This window comes from Octodon degus, unplaced genomic scaffold (genome assembly GCF_000260255.1).
Source record: "Octodon degus isolate 3935 unplaced genomic scaffold, OctDeg1.0 scaffold00180, whole genome shotgun sequence".
Classification (NCBI taxonomy): Eukaryota; Metazoa; Chordata; class Mammalia; order Rodentia; family Octodontidae; genus Octodon; species Octodon degus.
In genome coordinates this window covers 2,867,510-2,879,773 of record NW_004524756.1, presented here as the reverse complement: position 1 = coordinate 2,879,773, position 12,264 = coordinate 2,867,510, and the positions used below count along the sequence as shown (strand labels likewise).

Genomic DNA, 12,264 nt, shown 5'->3' with positions numbered 1-12,264 from the left:
GTTGATGTGATGGGGGCTGCTTCAACAAATTTGCTGGATTCATGATAGCTAAATCCAACAATTAAAACCAAGGCCTTCAATTTAAAAGAATATACACTGTGTTAAAAAGACAATGAAACATTACACGTATTATGTAAACTATCAAATGTTTATTTAAATGTCAACTTAAAAATAGTTTCAAGTAAAAATATGTACAAAAACTGATGTACAAAGTGGAAGCAACTAGAAGCAGAACAGATATATGTATACATAAGCCCAACTGAAATTCAGTTCAATGCAAATTTGAGTGAAGTCGTATTGCACCAAAATCCATTCCACACAACAAAGCACGTGCACTGAGTTTCCAACAGACGAGAGCGCACTGACTGTATCCCGTCTTCCCACATACACAAATAGCCTATAAACACCATCTGGCAGCATGACTGCTGCACCAGCATGCTCCCCAGAGGGAAATCATTACGCTGTAGAAGAATCTAGTTTATTTCACAGATCACATGTTGGTACAGGCCCCAGTGCTGAGGAACCCTAAGAAAAACAACACAATCCACACAGAAAAGTCCCCCTGCACTCCTTATATTCTCATAGTTTAACACCTCTGTACTCCTAAGGCAGTTGGAATAAAGAGGAAGAAAAGCAATCTTGCTCTTTAAGAATGTGTCCATCGGTATAAGGCATTGTGTTACATTTGCACAAAGTACACACCATCTCGCTCTACCGTATTTCATTATCACAGTGCCAGAGTGAAGAAATGACACCAGGGATGAGGCCCTAGAAGGTATTGGGGTCATTTTTTCTCTGTGGGATCTCTCTAGTCCTACATTTTACATCTGTATGCCAAACTCATCAAGCTCCCATGCTTTGCTGAATGGCAGAAGGTCATGGCAAACACAATCCAGATCAAACTTCAGGATTCAGCTGTTCTATCCATTGCAATTTAGGCACAGATCAAAGGGAAGACTTCCAACAGAAATGAACCTTAAGAATAACCCATCACTTTCTCATTGTATTCCTCTGATGCAAATTATTGGTGCAGAACACAAAAGGTATTTAAATATATTTATACCTAGTACTTAGTAAGTTTCATATGAACATACCAACACAAATGCACACACATTGTTTTATCCCTTGACAAGTGAAAAAAGTCATGATAACTCAGTCAAATTTCAGACAAAGCTCAAAAAAGCAAGGGCTGGCAAGATAGCTCAGTGGCCTAAGTGCCTGCTTAGGCAAGCACAGGAACCTGGATTCAATCCCTGGCACCACATGCCCCGCCAGCCCTGCCACCAGGCATGTTGAGGCCACCGAGTCTGGGTGTGGTGGTGCACACCTGTAATCCCAGCGCTGGGGAGGCTGAAAACAGGAAGATCACTATGAATCTGAGCTGCCTAGTAAGACCTTGTACCAAATACATTTTTTAAAAAAGATTCATTTTTTATAAAGTAAATCCAGATATATTCACAATAAAAATACATAAAAGATTCATCATGAGATGAACTCTGAATTAATAACTAAAATCCATCTACCAGTGCATTACTACCATGGATTCTATTCTATGATAAGTGAGCACCAAGCTCTGTGAAATTTAGACTTAAATCCTTGTCAGAAAGGTAAGACAGATGAAGGTCACCATGCACTCAGTACAAGAGGTCATTTGTCTTGCCTTTTCTGGTACATGCTTATTATAAAGGTACAGGTAGCCAACACCTAGCATCTGTACAACACAACTATGTGTTTATTCACCTGCTTGGCACAGGAGAAAAACACATCTGATCCTTATGTTTGCAAAGTTCCCAAATGTGAAGAAGTATTGTATTCTGAGAACATTACTATTAAACTACAGTCCATCTACATAGAGGGAGAAATTCAGGGCCAATGTTTTTGTCCTAAATAAGCAACATTTTAAAACAAAGTATATCCTAATATTGCTATGGATTCCAGGAACTCTTACATGGTGAACACAGATAACACCCAACACAAGCCCACCAGGGCACAGTAGTGTACATGTGGGACCCCAGCCACTTAGGAAGGAGGCCGACACATGAGCATCACAAGCTCAAGCCCACACCTAACATGACTTTGTCTAGAAGATAAAAACTAACAAAAAGCTGGGATATTGTTTGGTACTCCCTGGGTTTAATTCCTAGTACAAAAAGAAGGAGGAGGAAGGAGACAAAGAGGAGGAGGGGAAGAAAGAGGAAAAGTTCAGTTTTCATGATGTAGTCAAAGTTGAGTTCTAGATTTGTGGCAGCAGTAGTAAGATTCAGAAAGAAACTATTAACATTTTTTTCAATGAAAAAATTGGATTGCTTAGAATTGTTAGAGGATTCTGGTGAATTTTATAATAATCATGTGTGTGTGTATCTGTGTATGTGTGTGTGTGTGTATCTGTGTGTGTGTGTGTGTGTGTGTGTGTGTGTGTGTGGTTGTTCCTGTGGTTCTGTTGTTTGCTTTCAAGTGCTTTTACTCTTTTATGCACACATAATCATTTGAAACAAGTTTAATTTCTCCAAAGTATTTTTATACTTTAATATATTTTCACATTATCAGTAAGTAGAATTTGTGGTGAGGAGAAATTCTAGGAGAAAACTGATTTAGAAATCCTTTGAAAGAAAGCAGTTCAACATGGACCAGGGGACAACACTGCATTGTATCTCTGTGTAGTATGCGTGTATTTCCTAGCCTGCTTCTAATAAGTTCATTAGCAAGGACATGTGAGGTCCAACTGCACAATCACATTAAAGTCAGACTGCTTGCTACCCAATTATATAGCTGTTACATGCAAAGACCTAACATATTTCCCCACAAGATGCTGTGCAAAATACTCTGTCACAAAAGGTACTCAAAATATAGCCACCATGGCAAAAGAAATAATTGCATTATTCTCTTTTCTCTTCCCCTCTTTCATCATGACCTTTTAGAAGTTTCAACAAAAGGTAAAAAGGACTTATCAGGAAAGCATTCTAACCAATAAAGAAATTCACTTGAAAACTATACCTTAAAAATATAGTAGTATATATACTGAGGGTAAAAACAGTTCACTTTCATAAAAAAAAACCCAGTACCCTTTAAAATCACTGCAGCCATCTGCACATCTCTTGGATGCTTAATGCACCACAGTTTCCTGAGAGAATCTTTATCTATAAAATCCCACAGGAAATTATTGATACAATAAGTGACCTTGACCCAAATAAGCAAACATATGCACATATAGAAGCTAGCAATTTGGAGTCCATAACAATACATTGCATTTGAACCCACTAGTGACAAAGAAGAGAGCGGAAACTGCCAAGAAAGTATGCCTATGTGGTGGATTCAAACTAGATAATAGTATAAATGAAAATTAGAACTCATCTTGTATCTTAAGGATGTAATGTCAAAAATGAAATAAAGGGCATCATGAGTTTATTTAAATAAACCAACAACAGTTCTAAAGACCAGGTTAATATTGGTACGAGGTTCTAAGGAAGATTTCTCACAATATAGAGTAAATCGGTGTTTTCTGCCAAGACAATGATTCATGTTTTCTGAAACTGTATCTGTGCTAAATGTATATAAAAATTTTCATTTTAGATGTAAACTAAGTTGAAAATGCAATGAAGGAAGAAAGGATTACTTCCAAAAATTTACTGTTAAATTGTTTTTAAGTACAGCAATAATAAATTATGGCCTAAACAGGTCATATTTTAGGTATTACATATATGTAGATAGATTTTAAAATACTGTTTGTGGGGAAGATAAGCTAAAATATACATATAGGTACTAATTATTTTATCTACATGGGAACAATGTAAACAGAAACTATGAAAATGATGCATGCATTTTAATTTATATCCACTATGAGCTTCTTGCTAGTTCCACAAAACCATGATTTAATTGCTGATTTCAAATGGTTAGGAAAATAAGAAGTAACTGTAAACACCATCAGCACCAACGAACTGCACATTATGCAGAGTAAAATGATGCTATATTACATTCAAGTTAAATCAAATTTCTCGAGTCATCTTTATTGAAATCCCAAATCTCTCCATTTCTTCCTAAACTAAGAAAAGACCTGCAATTCAAACCCACTCACTGTTTCTTTCCTTCAAAACCAACCCATAGTATCTGACGAAGGTGAAACTGTTTTCTTTTCTTGTGTATCATATAATTACACAAGAAAAACATTAATAATTAGATATAAGTACAACAGTTAATGGATAACAGTAATACTTAAAATATATATTAAATATACCATAAAGGGAGTTATTTTGCCTTATAATGACAGGAGCAGATTTCATGGGACGAGAAATAGATATGTAATTTTATTGGTCTACTTCAAGAAAATTAATACAAAATTCTTAGTGCAAAATTAAGCACAAGAAGGGCCGGCGGTATAGCTCAGCGGACTAAGTGCTTGCTTAGGTAAGCGCAGGGCCCAGGGTTCAATAGCTGGCTCCGCCTGCCGCGCCGGCCCCGCCTTCGGGTGTGCTGAGCTGGCGATGGAGTCTGGGCATGGTGGCGCGTGCCTGTAATCCCAGCACTTGGGAGGCAGAAATCAGGAGGATCGCTACTAATGTGGCCTATGTAGTGAGACCATGAACAAAAAAACAAAACAAAATTAAGCACAAGATATTGGAAAGAACTTGTCTAAGTGAGAGGCACTGAAATTAAATTAGCTTCTTAGAATATTTGCAAACCATTTTAATACTCCTCCAATTACATTGCTTAATGTGTAACAGCAACATACACACCTAACAACATACTTCCTTTCATTTTCTTATACTATGACCCTCAGCCTTCTACCCTTTTGTATCTTATACCTGAACTATAAATGATCAATATTAAGAAAGGTCAAAGTTGCTCCAATTCTTAGCATTACACTCATCTGCAGATTGAGACAAAACAGTGAGTTTCTTGATGGCTCATCATAGCTCACAAGGAGTTCTGCTCTGTGACTACACTCATGTCAACCATCCACTGACATCTCAAATAGCAATTGAGGAAACAATTTCACTAGACATGTAAGACAATCTGGAAGTCAGTTTCAGCACACAGTGTTGGAGAAAATACGGTTCATTGCTAGTGTTACCTAATGAAGTGTGCTAATTTTGTGCCACCATGGTGTGGGAGTGTTAGTATAGGTGCATAAGTGTGCGGATGCACACTGCTGATTTTTACGTTTAGAACAGGAGCCCTCATCTTTTCTAGGATGAATCCCTACACTCCTAAACAGAAACAAGAACGTTTTCTCACAGCTAACCAAGATGCCATTTATAATAGTTTCAGTTTCTTCACTTGATCAAAAGAAAGCAAATCTGTTGCTTTGAAAGGATAGTCAATATTGCATGTAATAAAAATATTAACTGCAAATATTACTGAGTAAGGAGAATCATTCTTTATGTACATAAAATTGTGCTTCAATTTAGAACTCTACTTGATCTTTTAAAGTCATAACCAAATGTTTGCGACCCTTTGTACTAAAAAAGAATTTCAGAAACAGTGCATTAATTATCCTCTACCAAATGACCATTTAAGCTTTTTGTATTATAATAAATTCATAATGTTTATATAAACATTTGTCTATGTACACTGGCACAAATGTGACACACATAATAGTGTACACATGTGAGTATGTGCATTTATATCAATCTACAAATAGAAGACTTCGCTCTTTAGGAAAATGTGAAAACACATGTCTACAGGAAAATTTTTGAAAATTTTGGATCTTCTTCATATAATACCATTTTTAATGAATATTAATTCACTGCTCAAAGAAAGCTTTATCTTCTCATGGTATGTCCTAAAAATAAATTGAAATATAAATTAGCCATCATCACTTTTTAAAAAATCTACTGGCACATGGTGTGGTGACACACCCCTACAATCCCAGTACTCAAGAGGCTGAGGCAGGAGGACCACTGTGGGTTCAAGCCCAGCCTGGGCTACACAGTAAGTTGAAGGCCAGCCAGAACTGCACAGTGAGATACTGTCTCAAGAAACCAAAATCATCGTCATCATTATCTACTGACTGATTTTTCTGGCCTACTTAAAACTTTCAGTGGCATTAGAAACTTAATGATGTAAAAATTACTTTTGATAATAAAAAATAAGAATTGTGTATTCTAGTTAGTGATGCCTTAAAGATGTATGTGTGCCTGTGCAGGGACACCTTAAAGATGGATTAGAATTAAAATTCTGGGCATGATGGGAGATGTCTATAATCCCAGAACTAAGGAAACTGAGATAAGAGGATTGTGGTGAGTTTGAGACTAGCCTGGTCTGCAAAGTGAGCTCAAGGCCAGCCTGAACTGTACAGTGAGACCTTGTCTCAAGAAGACCAAAAAAAAAAAAAGAAAGAAAGAAAAGAAAAGAAATAAAAATAGATAAATTCTGAAACCAGTCTGTTTTCAATATAAGGGCATGTCAGGAATAACTAAGAATTGCACAAACCTTTCTGTATATTGTATCTGTCAGTAGGGAAGAAAAATTTCAAGAAGAATATGCTTATTTAGTTCAAATGGGCCTAGATAGTGTAAAAATAGATGTGTAGAAGAGTTTTGCTTATAGAAAGAGATAGTAGGGGCCTGGGAGATAGCTCAGTAGAATAAGTGCTTGCCTAGCAAGCACAAGGGCCTGAGTTCAATCTCTCGTTCCAAAAAAAAAAAAAAAGAAGTAGTAGAAAACGAGAGATAGTGGCAAGATATGTAGACAAATTTACAAAATAAATCATAAGTAAGTATTACAGATCAATATTTGAAAATTTTATGCTATGAATAAGCAGAAGATCATATAATAAATTTACTTGAGATTTAAGCAGTAGGTTTTTTTAAAAAAATCAATCTTGCAAGTATATTAAATGTTATTAGTCAACTGGGATTCCTCCAAATTATAAATCATCATTTCTACTTTGGCCACTCATTTATCATACCTTGTCCATTTCAATGGTCTTAATCAGTGTAATTTTTGAAAATTTATTTTCTAATGGATGAAACTTAAGGAATGAAGCATGCTAGACATTACTGACTATTTTATCTGAGATGTATGCAAATAACAATTAAAATTGTGCATTGCTATGTTGCTCTCATTTGAAAATTCTACAGTATTTCCAAATTCTGAAACAGCAGCACCTGTCTACAGCCACACACGGGCTGGTTCTCTCACTTTCAACAGGCTTGTTATGAGCTATCCCTTTTGCAAGTTGAAAGACAAGTAAAATGAGGAGATTACTGAGAAAACCTAGATTTAGAAATAGAAGCTTTTTTTAGAATCATGTTTTAAATCTTACTTAGCAACGACATTCCTTCCTCAGTATCTGCATAAATAAATACCTTTTCCTAATTGAACTGGACAGTTTTGTCTGGAGAGATATTTTAACAGAATATAAAATGCACAAAGGAACTTCACACACTGTCAAAATTCATCATCATGCAAAAATAACCGGGGTGGGCTGGGGAGATGGCTCAGTGGAATATGCGCTTTCCTGGCAAGCACAAGGGCCTGAGTTCAATCCCCAATTCTGCCAAAAAATAAAAATAAAAATAAATAACCAGGGAGTTTTTTAGGTATTCAGAATTATTAGCTTTGTGGATTGACATGTAAAGATGGGTTGAATATATTGAGTATTTTCTTATTGGTGATTTTTCTCATCTCAGTATTGGAATTTGAAGATTTAAAATGGGTAAATTTATAGACATATTTCTCAAGGAGTAAGTTTCATGAAAAGGATTCTGGCTTTAAATTCTAATACCAACTTCATAAAAGTTGGCATGAAAACAGCATGGCACATTAACAGTGGAATGTCTAATAATGGTTAAGAAAATCTCTAACACATATTGTCAAGGACTTTAACAGCACAATTTCTGGGTTTACTTCATAAAGAATAGCCCCTAGAAGTTCTCCCTTTATGTATTCAAGAGAATAGGGATAGGCTTTATCTTTTGTTCAAATGCTCTTCGTATAATACATTAAACAATGATATCCGGGGGAAGCAACGCAATACCAACAATACCAACGTAAAATGTCTGTCCTCTTTGTTATAATAGTGATATATGTGATTTTCCAGAAGAACAGAACCTACTTTTCACAGTTTAATCGTCTACAGTATCCAAAACATGTTTGTAAAATTCATATATACAGAAAATATCTTAGTCTTTGATTTGAAGGTTCTTTGTCATAAGATAGAGTGTAGAAAATGACTATGCAATTAATAGTCTACCTCCTCAGTCTTTGTCACTAACCTCAAAAGTAGGCATTAGAAATTCAAGAACCATATAAAAATATGGTACAATTTGCATATCAGTATTGCTATTAAACTTCTCATATATTAGTGTGATTACATTTAGGAGATGTGGACAAAAATGAATGATTCCTTTAGTCCATCACCAAAGTTACAGTTCTCCGGATTCGAAGAAAGTGAAGTGAAGATTCTATTTCTGTGCTTGAGTAGATTTTCAAAACTCAATCCATTTACTTATAGTTTATCACAATCTTCTTCTGGTACAACTTCCAGTATTATCTGCAATGTTCTGGTGATCGTGTCTACAAAGAAATAAAAAGAAAATAAAGATGCATTGAAATCATGAATGTGAAAATCACTAAAATATGAATTATTTTGGGTTAAGTACTAAAAACACACAACCACTTATTTTATACAGCACTTTCAAGAACTAGTTACTCCACTAGAATCCTATCACACTCAACTAATTTACGAGGCACTTGTCAGACTTCACAGGGCATTTTCTCAGCAAGAATGTATTCATGATTTGTAGTCAGAGAGACTTCAGTCATGAATCGGAAGACTGAAAATATTGTGAGATAATCAGACCAAGATATAAACAGGTGTTCAAAAATATGAACATATGCATATTCAATTTAAAATCGCATTGTTCTTTTTGTACCTGGGAGATCACCACTGATTCCTCAGAAAAGTCAGAAGAATCAGGATGTACTTTCCAGTCTCTAATGGAGAGTGTACACTGAGTAAACCACCTCATTTCCTGGGTCCTACTTTCTCTCAGAGATAGAATGAGATATGAAGACTAAATCTCTGTTTAGTAAGGTATGGGTCTCTATGGACCATAACACTAGGCAGCATCAGTACAGAAGATACCGAGTTCAAGCCTAGACTTACTGAGGGTTGGGCCCACAAACAGTGATTTTGATAGAGACTAAAATATAAGAACCTCACTTCAATGGTTTACGAAACTTATGATTCCAATTTGAAGAGATCTTTTTTTGTTTTCCTTTGTCTCCATTCTCTGTAGAACCTTGTCATGGTTTGTGTCTAGTTGTCCCTCCAAAACCTCCTGCAGTCATGAGGCAGCTTCTGGAGTTTGTGACTGATTATTGTGGGTATGGATGCTGCTCCCACCTTGGGGCAGGTAATTTACATTATACTGTCAGGAGGGGGGAGGCTAGCTAGCTGCCTGAGCTGCTGCCTCTCCTTTGCTCTCTGATCTTTGCTGCCTCCATCAAAGGCTGTTCACTGCCACGTGCCACTCTGCCTTGCAGCCAGAGGAGTATGGACTGAAATCTCCAGTAACTATAAGCTAAATAAACGTTTCCTTCCCTACGTTTGAGTGTATTTGTCCCAGCAATGAGAGAAGAGTAACTGAGACAAATCCCTTCATGTTTCTCGTGAGCCAGGAGCAATCTAGATTCTCTTCTTTCAATGAATCTCTCATCTGGATGTCTTTGCCCTCACTTATGCCTTGTTACTTGTGACAGTCCCTTGCAAACAGTACTTAATGACACAAAGAAAGACATTTCTTTCCTTTACTTTAAAACTCTGTTCCTTCTTATACTTCCTTTTTAATACTTTTCTGCTGGATGGTTAAGACCAAGCAGGTGCTTAGACCACCAAGCTATCTCCCCAGCCTGCTGGATGGTTAAGATCAAGATAAAGCAAGACCTATGCAACAAAAGTTGTAGCTTTTGGATCTGATAAGGTCAGTCAAATCCTCTCAGGATTTATCCCGAGATCCTGCACCTCAGACTGTAGAAACTTTGTCAGTGGCAGCCATTGCTTGGCCAATGTGCTCTCTATAAAAGCCTTAGAGAATGTTTTCTCTCCATGTGACTCTCCTTAGGCACATTCTACATCATCGATCACTTTCCTCTGTGGCCCCATATCTCCTTGATCAGAAAATTTGAGACACTACTGAGTTATGTGATGTTACAGTACAAGTTCTCATATGTCCTGAGTCTTAATTGACCTTGGAAGGCTAGGGCCAAAATGTTGACTTTCCTTGCGGCTCTCCTTGTTCTCTAATTCTGGTCTGCAAACTTAAGTTGTTAACCCTCCAGAAGAGAAGTTTATTGTTATTACCATACAATCTAGACTGTTAAGCTTAACCTCACTATCTGTCTGAATATTAAACATCTTAGGCATAACATGGAACAGGTATTTTTCATCAATTAGTGATATGTTGAACTTTAAGTCCCTACAGAATATGATGAAAAAACATTTAAAAAATTAAAATTTTTAAAAATAGGCATAAAGAATTATATAATTCTTATGTTTACACATAAGTCCAGAAATCTAACCATATACAACCTTGTAGCAGGACAGTCCCGCAACATTCCTTTTCCTGTCTCCTGCTTTCATTCACCACCCCCTTCATTTTGAACAATCATCTACCTAAGGGATAGCACAGCAGCAACCGGCATGTCATGACAAGCAGCCCATATTCAGAAGTAAAGCCATGGTGTTATGTTAAGCTGTAGGGGACTCTTGTCAACAATTTCTGACACTGCCAGTCAAGCAGAAGACCCAATACTATTATGGACTATTGAACTCTTTTAGAATATTTTGCTGAGTTAACACACCTGTAATATTCAAATGATGGAACTAATCAAAAAAAGGAGATACAGATGAATGTCCATTTTGTATCTGTGTATTCAAAATGGTTAGGATAGATATATAGTTACATTCTCTTAATGAATAAAGGGATTTGTTTTAATAGTTTTTGTAAATAGGATATCATGTCTGCATCTTGTACAGCAAATACCCACTAAGAAGAGCGTATGCAATGTGTTAATTATTGGAACTGTCCTACCAATTTGATTTGAAACTGTCTCATTGCTATTTGTTTCTCAATAAAATTATGAAAAAAAATTTTAAAAAGATGGCAGACGCCACGAGGGGGTGGGGGACTCTGTTCCATAAAATTGTTTCCTTCAGTACATTACTTTTTAGTCTACATTGATAGTACGTGGTCTAGTACAATGCTGGAAAATGATAAAGTATGAAAATGCTCCTTAAGTAAACTATGTTTTGTCACAGCCCACTCTTTCCTAGAGAGCAGAATACTACACTGAAGAGCAATTAAATCCCATATTCACAGAAAAGTGAAATGATAAATGTATCCTGCAAAAAAAAGACTTTTGTGAGAAAAGTAAATACTCATCAATCGTAACAGCGATGTGGCTTTTGTAGTCAGATGAGGCACTAAGGCTCTCTGAATGTGGGGTTTTTTTTAAGCAAGCTTTCTTAAGCATTTACAATGGGCCAAAAGCAGTGGCATTAGAGAGCTATCATCTGCGTCAGCCTTTGCTCTCTGGGGAGGTACTGTCATAGTCTCCCTGCACAGCTGCCTTTCTTACTCAACTTCTTCTCCTCCACACCCAGCATCAAATCATGTCCAAAAGAGGCATCCTATATTTTGGGATTCCCCAACTCTTTGCTTCCTAGATATCTTGCTTCCCACATCAGAACACTACATCTGTCCAGGACAAACAGAAAGCAACTTGGACCCAGCCTCTCTAATAATGTGTGCCATTCTCCTTCCTTGTGCAGCCCAGCAGCACAGAGAAGGCCAAAGACTCTCCTCTGGTTCTGCCCACCCAGGCTTTTCTCTTTCTGCACAACCTTGTGTTCAATCAGTGCTGTCCATAATCACCCCTGCCTCTGTGTTGTCTCTTGGGTTCTTCAAAGCCAAATAATGACCATCACAATGGAGCACGATGCAGAGTAATAGATTTTGGCCTTGAAGTACCATCTGGAGTCCAACAACTTTTCTTCCTTGGTTTTCTTAGAACAGTGGGGTCAGAGAGGGAAGCGTAGTAAGACAACAAAGCCTCTAAAGTAGTTTTTACTTGACCAGCAAAGCTACAGCATGTGTGGTTGTGCAGTACCATGTCCACACACATGCTCACAACAAAGATTGCAGGTTTGTGATCATGAGTCCCATGTCACCACTTCTTTATGGTGAGCCAGAGAGTCTACATTTTGAACTTTCAGTAGTTGCAATCATTAAAGCCCAGTAGCAATTGTAGTATTTTTTT

General features: G+C 36.9%; 1 protein-coding gene across 1 annotated transcript in view; it reads right to left on the bottom strand.

Moving 5' to 3' along the window:
- Positions 1-7,661: 7,661 nt before the first annotated feature.
- Slc7a11 (solute carrier family 7 member 11) overlaps positions 7,662-12,264 on the bottom strand; it is an 80,224-nt gene continuing 75,621 nt past the window's right edge. The window contains exon 12 of the mRNA XM_004643639.2: positions 7,662-8,517. Coding sequence (XP_004643696.1) covers positions 8,450-8,517 — 68 coding nt within the window. The 3' untranslated portion in view covers positions 7,662-8,449. The remainder of the gene's footprint in view (positions 8,518-12,264) is intronic.